This window comes from Scardinius erythrophthalmus (assembly GCF_964197995.2).
Source record: "Scardinius erythrophthalmus genome assembly, chromosome: 24".
Classification (NCBI taxonomy): Eukaryota; Metazoa; Chordata; class Actinopteri; order Cypriniformes; family Leuciscidae; genus Scardinius; species Scardinius erythrophthalmus.
This window is the reverse complement of record NC_138244.1, coordinates 15,929,710-15,944,439: the sequence shown is the minus strand read 5'-3', so window position 1 is coordinate 15,944,439 and position 14,730 is coordinate 15,929,710. Positions and strand designations below refer to the sequence as shown.

The 14,730-nt window shown below is 37.2% G+C and overlaps 1 protein-coding gene across 2 annotated transcripts; it reads right to left on the bottom strand.

Annotated features, from left to right (window-relative positions):
* Positions 1 to 3,665: 3,665 nt before the first annotated feature.
* Positions 3,666 to 13,394, bottom strand: ckmt1 (creatine kinase, mitochondrial 1). Of its 2 annotated transcripts, XM_081355320.1 has the most exons (10): positions 13,120 to 13,394; positions 11,143 to 11,298; positions 9,763 to 9,961; positions 9,580 to 9,675; positions 6,772 to 6,993; positions 6,595 to 6,680; positions 5,499 to 5,622; positions 5,071 to 5,205; positions 4,669 to 4,794; positions 3,666 to 4,096 (listed from the first exon to the last, which is right to left on the bottom strand). In XM_081355320.1, the coding sequence occupies exons 2-10, from the start codon at positions 11,289 to 11,291 to the stop codon at positions 3,983 to 3,985; spliced, it is 1,251 nt and encodes a 416-aa protein (XP_081211446.1). In that variant the 5' UTR covers positions 11,292 to 11,298; positions 13,120 to 13,394; the 3' UTR covers positions 3,666 to 3,982. The 2 variants fall into 2 exon arrangements, with proteins under 2 accessions (XP_081211446.1, XP_081211447.1); XM_081355321.1 differs by lacking the exon at positions 13,120 to 13,394 and having other exon boundaries at positions 11,143 to 11,474.
* Positions 13,395 to 14,730: the final 1,336 nt, after the last annotated feature.

The window sequence follows — 14,730 nt, the reverse complement described above, 5'->3', positions numbered from 1 at the left end:
TGTACTGTTAACCTATCAGAACACAGAAATGACATCAACTGATTATCCATTTGACTAAAGTATAGTGTTTCTTAAATTAGTTCAAGGCCTGTGGAATATCCATTCATTGAGGATATTGGTCTCTTTATGTGGCTTAACTGTAATTCCCCTACAATTTCAATATGCTACAAGATTATTATATTCAGATATGAATGTGATTTATGAGTTAAGTCAAAAGTAATCAAAAAGTAATAAGATTATAATGTGTAATGTAATAAATTACTGTACTAACTATTATTTGCATCATGCAATATGTATTCAGCAATGGATTACGGTTTGTTCAATTACAAATTTACCTTTTTGCTGTGGAATCTCAAATCATGCTGAGGATCATAAAAAGATATTTTTAATTAAAAACTATTCAATTAGAAAAAGAAAGAAAAGGTCATTTCATTAGTACTTCATAGCAAGCAAATTCCATAAGATACATTTCCAATCAATTACCAATATGAGAATCATTTTACCTGATTATATTTCAGCAAATTATGTTATGTTTATTTTGTGCAAATGTAATGAAGTTATTTGTCTTGTGTGCAGCTGGCAACACAACATGACTTTTGAAATCTGAACAGATTTTAAAACACTGCCATACACTTGCCGAATCTGTAAATGGTTGCAACTTAAAACTGCACACTTACACTAAATGACTGAGGATTGCACACTCAAGCCTTTCTGAACACAACATACAAAACATGCTCAAATTATAAAACGTGTTTGATATCCTCTGACAAGATACATTCATAGTCAGAAGCATAAAAATGCGAGTCTGTGCCCTTCATACATAGGCCTACGTGAATTTATGTTATATATGTCAAGCCTGACTGGCCAAAATCTGCCAAAGTCGCCATCAAATTGAAGTTGCAATGGTCTTTTCTTCCCTATTGTGATGAGTATGTATATCCGAGTGAAACGGCTTCTCAAACAAGAAAAAAATGTGGGACGGGACTTGATTTTGTCCATGAGGAATTGATTGTATGGTTGTGGTTTCCTATCCCGCCCTCGCTCCAGTAAACACGTCATCAAAGAAGAGATGGCGCTGAAGAGGGAGGGGAAGTTTTTTTGATTAAAGTCCCCTCCCCCTCCCCTCCCCTCCCAAATTGTGCCCCTGATCGTGCTTTGGTTCATAACTTTACCTCAGTGCCTTGTTGATGTCAAAATGATTGATGGCCAATCAAATCAAAGAAGGCGGGGCTTACCGTTTAAAGAAGATGAGTGCGAATTCCAATAGAAGGCAAGTTTATTTATATAGCACAATTCAAAGTGTTTTACATAAAAAGCAATCCAGCTTGTCAAGAAGTATGTTGTGATCGACAGGGTCAAATACAGCACTGAGATCAAATAGTATCAGCACTGATCATTTAATTTGCCTGTATCTGTATTCAGGCGAATATCATTTATTATCGTTATGAGCGCTGTCTCATGATGGTCTGGTCTAGAAGGTCTGTTTAGCTGTGCCTAGTTGTATGATGTACACTGTATGATTTGAGGAGGACTTTTTATCACTTCACAGAACAGATATACAGAAAGCTACAGGCACACGGGGTTCCCGCTTGTTCTGTAAACATTTGATAAAGTGACTGTTATGATAGCGGGGAGCGACATATCGCTGAGAGCTGTTGTCAGTTGTTTATTGTTCACCTATAGCAGATGGAGGAGGGTGTGTGCCTTGGTGTTGTGGCGCTCTCTGTGGTGATTTACTGCAAATGCTCGGGGGCGAGGAGAAGAAAGATAGCACAGCACAGCGCCAATGATGTGAACAATGTGCTCATCTTCTTTTTCAGAGATTTACCCAGTGCATGATACACCACACTCTTGCATTTTTACCATGGACCACTTTGCGATTGGATCCATGGTGGGCTGCCTTATTGTGACTATGTAAGTATTCTTACATTATACACTTAACAAAATTGTAAACACAACACTTTTGTTTTTGCCCCCATTTTTCATGAGCTGAACTCAAAGATCTTTTTCTATGTACACAAAAGGCCTATTTCTCTCAAATATTGTTCACAAAGCTGTCTAAATCTGTGTTAGTGAGCACTTCTCCTTTGCCGAGATAATCCATCCACCTCACAGGTGTGGCATATCAAGATGCTGATTAACAGCATGATTATTGCACAGGTGTGCCTTAGGCTGGCCACAATAAAAGGCCACTCTAAAATGTGCAGTTTTACTATATTGGGGGGGGGGGGGTCCGGGGTGGACAGGGGGGACAAGGGGGAAAATAAGTAGGGAAAAATGATTTCCTCCAAAAAAGGTTTTTTTTTTCTGTTAAAAAAATACATATGATGAAAATCTGACTTTTTCCATGTTTAAGTGCTATAATCGGGTCCCTGGTGCATCTACCAACCAAGAAAACGTGAAAAGTGACAACCCAGTAACTTTGTTTTGGAAAGCCTTTCTCTGCAAGTATGTAAAAAAAAATAAGCCGATCAGATTTCGCTCCCCTTCTGATGTAAGGGGATCTTATTATAATATTACCGCCCACGGCCCGTCATTTGGTTTTCGCAAGCGACACCAATGTAACCAGTTCTAACGCAATGGCAAAAGTTCGAGCAAAGCATGCAAACTATTCTGTCGTTGGCTGCACAGACGAGCACAGAACACTATTTAGAGTCCCAGCCTCAGATGAGACGAGAGCAGTGGATTAATTTTATTTTCAATGGAAATCCCCCCCGAAACAGATGAACCAATGTAACTCCACAACAACTACATAAATATATCCACTTACCATTCAAAAAAGTCCAGGTGCAGTCTAAATTTGCAACCTCTTGCTGATGAGTGAGATTATTTGCATGTTTTGTTATTGTATCCGAAGCTTGTGTAAATTATCGACTTTCCTCTGAACAGGGCGGGGAGCAGCAGCTCATTTGCATTTATAGAGAAACACAAAAACTGAGCGTTTTTGCTCACACCCAAAAAGGAGCAAATTTGACAAGCTATAATAAATGATCTGGGGGGTATTTTTAGCTGAAATTTCACAGACACATTCTGGGGACACCATAGATTTATATTACATCTTGTAAAAAGGGGCATAAAATGTCACCTTTAAGTTAACAACAACAACAAAAAAACGTTATTTTTAATAATAATAATATTTCACAATAGTACTGTTTTTATTGTATTTCTAAGAAAATAAATGCATCCTTGGTGAGCATAAGAGACCTCTTTCAAGAGCATTTCAAATCTTATCGACCCCAAACTTTTGAACAGTAGTGTTTTGAGGATATTCGTAACAGTCTCACCTGGAGCAATTGACAATCCTGAACATGAAGTTTAACATGAGCATTCTAACATAATGTGCAAGTCTTGTAATTTCACCTAAGGTACCATCCAATTAGGAAAAGGGACTGAGCATGGCACTTTCAATTGTCACCTTGGCACAAAGCCTCATGCTGAGTCCACTGAGAACAGTGATGGGGAATATATATTTCTTTTACATGGAGTGGTTCATGCCTGACTTTGACTAGAGAAGTTCTACAATGCTCCATCCACAACACTAGGTGTCAGTGTAGACTTGTGACAACTGTCAGCACAATATAAAAACATCACTGAGCACATTTAAACTTGAATTACTTCAGTGGTAGTGGTAGTATGTACAGTAAAACACAATAAAACACTCCGATATCCTTCAGCAATTTTTTATCGTCAATATCTTTGACAAAAACATCTGTTTAATTCTCTGACACCTGAGGCAATTCTTGACAATGGCTATATTAGTATTATTGCAGCACAATCAAGTTACATTGTGACAAATCAATAGCGCCACATCAACACAATCATGATGAAGTATACATTCACTCCTGTTTTATACTGGAGTGTGGTATGTCTGACGTTATACAGAGGCATGCTTATGGATCAGTATCAGTGGAATATTGAAGGAGGAAGGAACGCACAAGAGGGAGGAGCCAGGAGAAAGGAGGAGCTACGAAACACTGCCATTCTATTTAAACTGGCTGATGGGGGCAGGGATTTTGATGTCTTGTCCTTTTTCCAGTTTCTTCTCGCATTCAATGAGATAGTTCACTCCATCTATCACAGTCTGAACCAGTTGGACCTGAGCACATTTTGATAAAGACAAGTGGTCATGGTGAGGTAATTACATTTTCTCAGTTTTTCAAGGTATAGTTCACTCAAAATTGAAAATGCTGTCGTCATTTACCGGTACTCACAATAAAATACTGGTACCATATATATATATATATATATATATATATATATTACCTATGCCTTCATATAACAGTCACATTAAAACATATAATTTGAGTCTCGTTTGAATTGACTGTTTGCACAATACCATATCGGTTTTCTTTCCACATTTATCTATATTGTTGAATTTGGATATTTAAATATTCATGCTCATTTCCTCTGTTTGATTACCTTTACCGTCATCTTAATATTTAAAACACTGGCTTAATAACATCTTTAGAAAATCTCATAATGAATATCCAGTTTTCATACTGTACATTATAAATTTGTGATAACTTCATAGCATTTTAATTAATAAATCAATTATTATTGATTTTAGTTTGTAATGTAATTTTGAATTTATTTACACAAAACAGTATAGATTTATGATATCACTATCAGAACTTTTTTTTTGGTGCTCTGCACTTTGACACCACTGACCTCTGATTGACCGAGCCTGTCCAGATTGGAAATATCAAAAGTGCTTCCAACAGCCGCGGTGTCCACTCCTCCAGTTCCTCTTTTCTGGAGCCGCAGGTTATCCAGGATTTTAGAGAAACGAGCGTCCTGCAATAGAAAAGACATAATGGACATGCATAGCACAAAATATTACACTGATTTTAATGGATTGTTACACAATCTAGCAACTATTAATTTTAATACACAACAGACATGATATAACATAAATGTGGGTCACCCTAACACCTAAAAATACTGTATTAAAATACATACATACATAAATTCACTAAATGCATTAATATTACCATGCAAAGGTGCAAAATTCTTAACATGGCATGGGCTAAATAGGAAAGAAAGGTGATAATGTATTTCTAGAGCAAGGACCTTGCTGAGGCGAGGAAGATTAACATGGACGCCAGCTCGTAACCCTGTGCCCAGGTTTGACGGACAGGTGAGAATGTATCCCAGATTCTCGTTCCACATGAATTCCCAACCCCTCTCCTTAATTAGTCTCTCAACCTGAGCGACAAAGATTGAAAATGTCTTGTGAGAATAATACAAGAGTGATCTGTTGAACTAAAACCAATATAAAACATACAACGTATATTTACGATTTCCTTTTAGAATAGGCAACAGACTAAGATGGGCCTACACACAGATGCATGCCTTGCAGGACGATTGTCTGTCCACAAAAGGGCATTGCTCTGAGCTGCAGTAAACACAGCTGCAGCATCTCTGCTGGATAAATAATGGAGGCTTGTGCAGATTTAACAGTGACTGAGAGACACATACGTACACATGCATGACCTCACCTCTAGGAGACCCTTGCAGAACCGCTCAAAGACCCTCTTCATGTTGCCCCCCTTCTCCATGGAGATCACACGAGTGTGGTCTTCCTCGTTGACCCACACCAGGAAGGTTTTCTCGTTGTTGTGCCTGGAATTGAAAGGCATGTTTATTCTATATCAATTGCAGAAATAATTTTTGGCCTGAATGAAACTTTGAAGAGATCTCCAGCCTGTGCATTGACAAAATAGTGGGCGACACTTGATTTGAGTATGACAGATTTGAATATTCAATGAGAAGAGTCCTTATGATACCTAAAAGTACAATGAACAGGTTTAACGATTCTGGTTCTTCATTACATTAACGATTATTAAATTGCACCTCATAAATATAGAAATTGCACTGCTTAAAATTTAGAAAAGTAAAACGTACACAGACTTTTAATGACTTTTCATCCTTTTTTAGAGATGGCAAGACTATACATTAAACAATGCACCTCATTATTTTTGTTTAAAATTCATGTTCCCACATAATCTTTAATCGAAATAACTTCTCCCTCCCTTTTGCAGCAACATCTCCTCTTCTCTGATGATGTGTTAATGGAGCGAAGGCGGGACAACCTGTCACTCACATGAGATCGACCAATAGCAAACCACAACCATCCAATCAAATCCAAATGGACAAAATCAAGTCCCGCCCAACATTTTTTCTTGTTCAAGAAGTTGTTTCACTCAAAAGTCTATCGCAACTTTCCGTTTCATGCAGAGTTAAAAATAAGCACCTGTTCTTGGTTTCCAAACCTAATTACGCATGACCTTATTTCATTTTAATGCTGTCAGAAGTGCTATGTAAGCTCAAAAACCATCAGGGTATTAAATCTGATTCTGAAGTCATTTCCAAATTAAGCCTGGCAACGTTGGCACACTTTCCCTTGCAGGCAGGAGGAAAAAGAGAAGAAAAAAAAGAGGATGAATAATGCAGGAGATGTAAGTGAGCCATGGCTACACTCTGTGATCGATACCAGACCACAGCATAAGGCCGTAGAGCTTGCTTCAGACTATTTCTGGGCGTAATCCAGTCCTGTCAGAAGGCATTGTAACAAAGTAACAAAGTTACACTCACCAAATGCCTCTCGCGTCGGGCCAGTCGCGAGCCATGCCCGCACATGTCAACAGGGGCGACACAGGCTTATCAAACAGGAAGTGATCCTATACAGCAAAACAAAAAATCAGAGTGAGAATCTTTTGTGTTGAGCAAACAGCATCGAATGGCATATCATGAGATTTGTGATATACTCACATCAATAAGCTGCTGCTGCTCTTGGTCGGTCATTATAGTGAGGCTGTAGTATTTTCCTGCCAAATCTCCTTTTAGGCCGGCCAAGGCATCGATCACAACCCTCTCCACCTCTCTGCGCTCGGCACGGGTGCAGGCCGGCGGCAGACTCAGGCCTCGGATACTCCTACCCGTCCTGACTCGAGACGACAGCACGTACTTTTCATCAAAGAGGCCTCCCCGTATCTGATGGGACGAAAGCAGGAAGCAACTTGAAACTTTAAAGGGTTAGTTCACCCAAAAATGAAAATTCTGTCAGTAATTCCTCACCCTCATGTTGTTCCAACCCCGTAAGACTTTCGTTCATCTTCGGAACACAAATTAAGATATTTTTGATGAAATCTGAGAGCTGGATCACTCCTACACAGGCTTATGGACACCTTAACTTGCTGGCCCAGAAAATGTATTAAAGACATCGTTAATATAGTCCAAGTGACTCCAGTGGCTCTATCTTAAGTTTATAAAGCGACGAGAATACTTTTTGTGCGCAAAAACAAACAAAAATAACGACTTTATTCCACTTTTCATTTCCTTCTTTCTGGACCTCGAGTCTTTTCACGTAGTGTTTAAGCGCAGCGCGTCTGTGTTGCACGTCACCACGAAGGCTCACTATTGGGCGACTCTGGTCATGTGTGATACGTGGTGACGTGCAACACAGACGCGCTGCGCTTAAACACTACGTGAAAAGACTCGAGGTCCAGAAAGAAGGAAATGAAAAGTGGAATAAAGTCGTTATTTTTGTTTGTTTTTGCGCACAAAAAGTATTCTCGTCGCTTTATAAACTTAAGATTGAGCCACTGGAGTCACTTGGACTATATTAACGATGTCTTTAATACATTTTCTGGGCCAGCAAGTTAAGGTGTCCATAAGCCTGCAGGAGGAGTGATCCAGCTCTCAGATTTCATCAAAAATATCTTGATTTGTTTTCCGAAGATGAACGAAAGTCTTACGGGGTTGGAACAACATGAGGGTGAGTAATTACTGACAGAATTTTCATTTTTGGGTGAACTAACCCTTAAAGGCTTGTGTTTGTGACCTGCTTTACCATTTAAAAACATGCAAATGAATGGCAAACAATTGTAATATTATATAACTGCTTCTTCAACTATGTTTTTTTTATTTAAATGACCTCACACTGTAATTTTGTGGAAATGGTGGTATAAATGACATTTTAAAGTCACAATAAGATCTATAACATGCATTGGATTTTCATTTCATGCTGTCTTTACACATTTTAGAAACTTATTTGGACTTCTTTAGACTTCTTTGTCTAGTCAAGGCTAATTTCATAGCAACATATTGGCCATACTTACTATTTTTTTGTGCCCTTGATACCGTGTAATTACACAAATTACACGTGTAATTACAGTAATATTAATTAACAACAAGTACTTAGTGTTTAGTTTAGTGTTGCTTGTAATTATATATAATTAACTGTGGTCCCACTTTATATTAAGTGGCTTTAAGTACTATGTACTTGCATCGAAAAATAAGTACAATGTACTTATTGTGTTAATGTTGTATTGTAAAACACTTTTGGTGCTATTGAGGTGTGATACAGGTAAGGTTAGGGACAGGTGTGGGTAGGTTTAAGGGTGGGTTAAGGTGTAAGGGAAGGGTCAACAGTGTAATTACAAATGTAATTACATAAATTAATTACAGCTGTAATTACATGCAGGTATTTTTTAAATATAAGTACAATGTATGTACACAATAAGTCCATTGTATCAAATTATTAAAGGGGTGGTTGATTATGATTTCACTTTTCTAACTTTACTTAGTGTGTAATGTTGCTGTTTGAGCATAAACAACATCTGCAAAGTTACAATGCTCAAAGTTCAAAGCAAAGGGAGATATTTGCTTTTAAAGAAATGGCTTTTTAAGGACTACAACAAACGGCTGGTAAGGACTACACAACATTCCTCCAGGGTTAGTGACATCACAAACCCTAGAATTTACATAAACCCCACCCCCGGGAACGCGATTTATAGATTATCAAGACAGAATATGCTAATCAATGAGCAGAAGATAACTACACATAAGCTACATAAATTCATCATCTAAACATTTAGAAATGTCCTGTTGCATTCTACATGTTATCACCTCTTCTCTAGTCTCTCCATCATTGTCTGAATCCGGTTTGAACATAAAAGGCTAAAAGTTTTTGAAATTTTCAGTGCATGTCTGTGTGAGTGCAAGCTCTTGAAGCTCCGCCCCCTGTGCCGGGAGAAGCAGCTCATTTGCATTTAAAGGAACAGACACAAAAACGGTGCGTTTTTGCTCACCCTCAAAAAGTGACAATTTTAACATGCTATATAAAAATATCTGTGGGGTATTTTGAGCTAAAACTTCACATTCACACTCTGGGGACATCAAGGACTTATTTTACATCTTGTGAAAAGGCCATTATACCACCCCTTTAATTTCAATGTTGGTACAATGTAGTTAAAGCCACTTAATATAAAGTGGGACCTTAACGATTTTTACTAAAGTAAATACATGTACCTTAATTACAATTTTAAAATATATGTATTTTATATACATTTCATAATAAATAAAATTATTCTATATAAAATATATTTAAAAAGGCATTTAAAAAAGTATCAAAAATAAATTGTAAAGGCATGATAAAACATTGTCAATATTTTGATGTGCTCTAATATGAACTCAAATATACAAAAATATCTCTTGGGACATAAAAGTGACCATGGTTCAAGAATCACCCTACTACTGTTAATGTTTTATGTGTATAACTAAAACATTTGCACATACCTTACTGTAATCCAGATCAGTGGGGTGTTTCATGTTGCAGGGGTCATACCCATTGTGTCTTTCTTTGATGACTGGGTTAAAGAGGTCAGCAAAAACCTGCACAAAACATGTTTGATGTACTTTATTCCCCCAAAATGCTGATCTCTTAATATGCCAAATGTGTGATATATAATATCCTCTCACCCCATATGATTCCTCATCCCCTGCCACCATTCCTACTGTCTTAATAAAGGGGTGGCCTGGGTTGTCCACACCAGTTTGGATGGCTTCGTCCAAAGTGTAACCATTCGGAGTGGCTTTATCGCACAGCTTTGCATATATTGCAGGAGTCAGGTGACTGGCCATACAGTTATTGTGCTTCCGCAAATCTGGATATTCAGCACTGAAGGGGAAAAGAAAAGCTTTAGCCTTCATTTAAAATACAAGGACAAGGCTGTCTCAAAACCAAGTGATTTGAAAATTAACTATGGTTTTATTATAGTGTCATTATATGTTTTAACGGATTGATTACCGTTTGTAAAACCACACTAACCACTATGTTAATTTGTGGTTACCATGGTCTAACTACAATAACCATGTTTGTTTGTTTTTTTGTGACCCTGGACCACAAAACCAGTCATATGGGTCATTTTTTTTTTTACATTTAGATTTATCCATTGATGCTATGGTTTGTTAGGATATGAGAAATGAGAAACAACTATTGAAAATCTGGAATCTGAGGGTGCAAAACAATAAAAACATTGAGAAAATCGGCGTTAAAGTTGTTCATTTATGTTCGCGATTTTGCTGCATTCACTCACAAAAATAAATGTTTTATATCTTTACGATAGGAATTATACTAAATATCTTCATGGAACATGATCTTTACATAATATACTAATGATTTTTGGCATAAAAGAAAAATCTATAATTTTGACCCATACAATGTTGGCTATTGCCACAAATATCCGTGCTACTTGTGACTGGTTTTGTGACCCAGGGTCACATTTGTAGAAAAAACATGGTTGATTTGTGCGCGTTAAAAACCTATCGATCTACTAACTGGTGTTTGTTCTGACCCTGACTTTTTCGCGTTCTAGAACGTCACAGACGCGTTCCGAACGCGTCAAAATCTAAAGCTGCCAATCTCAATAGGTATTCAATCTCTTTTGAATTTTTATTGATACGATGGAAATTACTCGACATTAATGTAGGCTATGCGTACAAACTACTAAATAAACAAAACCTTTATTCGCATTGATTAGCATCTTACACATAAAAGGTGTGAAAATGAATAACGGTTCATTCTTGATTTAATACCCGTGTTTAAAAGACATTTAATTCAATATTTAGATCTACAATATAAAATACAACATTAAAAAGGTCTAATAATATAATATAACATGATTATTTATCGCCACACGACCGTGGAACTGGATAATCCCTTGCCATTAATGAACATTTTTGACACCCACTTATGCATTTGTGCAATACAACACATGGCTTGTGTGCCATCGCATCACAATATTTCATTGTCTTCTGTTCGATATTGTCGTTATGAGAGACGGGTATGGCTGTAGTTACCTAGCAGGATAGATTCTCCTGACGTTCGATCCTGCATTGACATGCTCCCTATTCAGGAAGAATCCCACGGTTAGAGATCCCGCGCCGACCAGCGACAAGATGCCCATTTTCCTCTTACTGGACAAAACCCGTACGAAGCTGCTTGCCATTTTTACCCTACAAAAAGCAGATGATATGCGGTATTGAAGAATGGACAGACAGAAGGATAGACACTAGGATTACTGGAGGATGCAGGGGAATGCTGTGGAAATCTGCCCTTCTCCCAACACAGCAGCAGTCCGAGTCAACCCTCCCCTTCAAGGCAGCAGCAGCAGCACAAGATGATTCAGAATGATTCAGAACCAGTGCAACTTCTCCCACCCCTTACAGTAAACCAGGCTACAACCTTAAATATCTCTACACCTATTTCATAAGGGTCCCAAAGTCGTGAAATTGTATTCATGTCTTAATGAGTTATTAAGGTATCGAAGGGGGACCGTAAATGTGTTGTTAACCACGAAGAAATTGACAGTCACAGTACACATGAACCATGTACGTGACTTTGAAGCTCATTGGTGCAGCTTCACCTGTAACGTGAATGAACACACGCCCGGCTGCAGCATGCGCATGCGCGCTAGGGATTGAGGATGGTGAGTGGCCCAGTTGCATAAATTATGTGGCTGTTTAGATATAGGTTGAAATCATTCATATGGTTGTGATACTATGAGCAGCTTAACTTGAGGAAAACTGCACCCAGGAGCCTTACAAGTTCAACTTTGACTGTTTTTTTAAAAGTTAAAACGGATGGTTCCGGTTCTGTTATGGCAGGGGCTATATTTTCTAGCAGGATGGCCCTTAGCCTAATGAATTTGCTTAAATTATTATTATTTTTTAAATAAAAATCTCCTAAATATTATATTAACATATAATATTGTTATATTTAACAAAAGCAAGACACTCAGGGCTGTGCTGCATTGTAAATATAACACATTTTAGCCGTGACTATATTGCAAATAAATCCACAAGCAAGCATTAAATATGTTTTCGGTCATCACATTCTAGAAGTTTTCCCACATCTCCCACAAATCTTATAAATTTAACCCATTTAACTCTACCAGTAACAATGTGTGAAATCAAATTACTTTGGATTCTAAAACGTTTTTTTTTTTTTTTTGCAATAAATAAAAGTGCAGATTGTTCTGATTGCATGTGAGCATTTTAACAAGTCTTCTGTAAGTCACATGACCAGATACTGTATGATATGACGTCTGTCTCAGAGCTTCATGAAAGGAAACATGTATATCATACAACGACCATATATTTAAAGGGTCTATTATTAATATAGTATTAAGATTTCTCTGCCATCATCACACGTCAGTGGTCGAATTTATGACTACCCGGGGAACTCTTAAACCCTATTTTGTCATTCTCTTGAAAAAAAAAAAAAAAAGAAAAAAAAGGAAAGAAATAAAAGGCATGTAGTTTGTTTCATTGGACTCCAAGCATTGAAATACATGTGCTCATTTAGCTGGAAAACATTTGGGAATAAATGGGTTAACCTTCAGTCTCCATAAGCCTGAATTAGGCCTAACCCTCGAGACAGATTCATAGCATTCACTGGTCTTAGTTGGGATGAAAATCCCCAGTTTAAATCGTTCCACTCGGATACTTTGCAGAAATCATGTGAAATAAACAAGAGAATTACCGTCGGCATAACTAACGAAAGCCTGTATAATAATCCCTTACTTTTTTGTACAGCAAGCTGGTCATTATTGTGAGATTAAATCAGTGTTTAAATGATGCAAGCTAGAAATGCCATTGAGTGAATTGCAGACTTTGGATAATATTTCTTAAGCAATGCAGTGCAAACGTGGAATGTTTGAACAAGCGTGTCATTTATCCATGTCAAAGTAGACACTAGAAAACTGAATGATACATTATTTCTTTATGAACAGTCTGCTCGAACATGCATATTTGAAATGAAATTCTAAAGCTTACCAGATACTTTTTTAATCCGCTGAAGTTGGTCTTGTCTTCTGAAGTACAGTAGGAACCAGGTACAAGGACAATGGTTTTGCTGTCTTCAATACAGCAGAGCAGAAAGATAGGTGTGGCCTTCTTTATTACAGTGCCAAGGGTGGCAAGACTTCCTTCTGTTTGACCTGCCACCGTAACACACAATAGCACTGTGCCATTCATTCATTGGCTGGCTAATGCAGCCTAATGTTTCCATGGGAACAAAATCACGACTGGATTTCTTATCTGTATCCAGTGTCATCAGAGCCAGGCAAGAGATAAAGAACCCACGAACGGTTCAAAGGTCACTGTGAGGATCGGATAAATGACACGTACCTTTACAGAACACCATTACCTTAAAGGGTCACATCAATAAAAATAGCAATAGCATTCAAAATCAACTAAACAATGTTACTAAGCAAATCTACATATGCAAAAGAGTAACAACATAACATTCAGTTTAAGCCCATTAATGTCTTTATAATCTGTATCGTTTAATAACTGATAAACTGTTGAAGGCTCTTTTAGTCTAAATGGAAAATTTAAAGCTAAAATGGAAACTATTCATAAATACAAGTTTAAGTGAGAACTTAATATATAATTACTTCAGGTATGAAATAGTCATGACAAAGGACTTTTTGTTAATTAAAGCAGACTAAAACAATACACTTCACACATCATATTTTCTTTTTTGTTCTTTACATGAAATTTTGTCTGATCAAATTAGGCATTTGACTTACTATTCATACTGCACTTTATGTAAACCTTTATCTAATAAAAAACTACTTTAGTAGACATTAAAGCAGTTTTGTTTTATTTGTTTTGCTATCTAAAACTACAATTTAAAACAAAAAATTCTGAAAAATATCATATATATATTTTTGTCTGACTGCTCCCCCTGTTGGAAGTATTCAGCAATATGCAGGCTTATGATAATGGAAGCATGCATTATTTAAAGCTGCAGTCCGTAACTTTTGGCGATCTAGCGGTTAATAAACAGTACTGCATGCGTCTTGCGGAAGAACATTGTAGCCGGAACTACTTCTCTTTTTTTATGTATATAGTCACGCAGGAGTATACCAGTCTAAAATAGTCCAAATATAAACACTTATTATAGGTGTTCCGTAGTGATTCAGGATAAGGCAAAAACACGGTTTGGAAAATTGATTCATGATGTGCTCGCTTATTATATACATTTTTGTACATTTCGAACAAACAAAAAAGTTATGGACTGCAGCTTTAAAAAAGAAAACCTTTGAATAACAGTAGTAAGATTATCTGCAAAGCATGCATGCATATGCATATGTTATAAAAGTTTAAAAGTTTGTAAAACTTATTTTCTAAAATGTACTCTTTACTGACAAACAATCCACCACAGTCCCAAACAGCACTGAATTAACTCACCACAAGGCGGCGTTACTTTCCCTACTTACACTAGAATTGGCCCACATTCATTGGACATTCAACTGGAGAGAATTGTTGCAGCTGTCCATTATCTTTCATTTTATATAAAAAGAGGCAGATTAAACTGACAGTTTGTTTATGACAGTATCAATAAGCATTTAAAAGTTGCAATAAAAAGGGGCAGCCACC

What these genes read in the sequence shown, in the direction of transcription:
- ckmt1 (XM_081355320.1), bottom strand. Translation starts at nt 11,291, where the DNA reads ATGGCAAGCAGCTTCGTACGGGTTTTGTCCAGTAAGAGGAAAATGGGC. An exon ending in AGCAGCAGCAGCTTATTGAT is followed by an intron (nt 6,681 to 6,771) that starts GTGAGTATATCA and finishes TTTGCTGTATAG; the next exon opens with GATCACTTCCTGTTTGATAA. An exon ending in ATCTTCCTCGCCTCAGCAAG is followed by an intron (nt 4,795 to 5,070) that starts GTCCTTGCTCTA and finishes TTTCTATTGCAG; the next exon opens with GACGCTCGTTTCTCTAAAAT.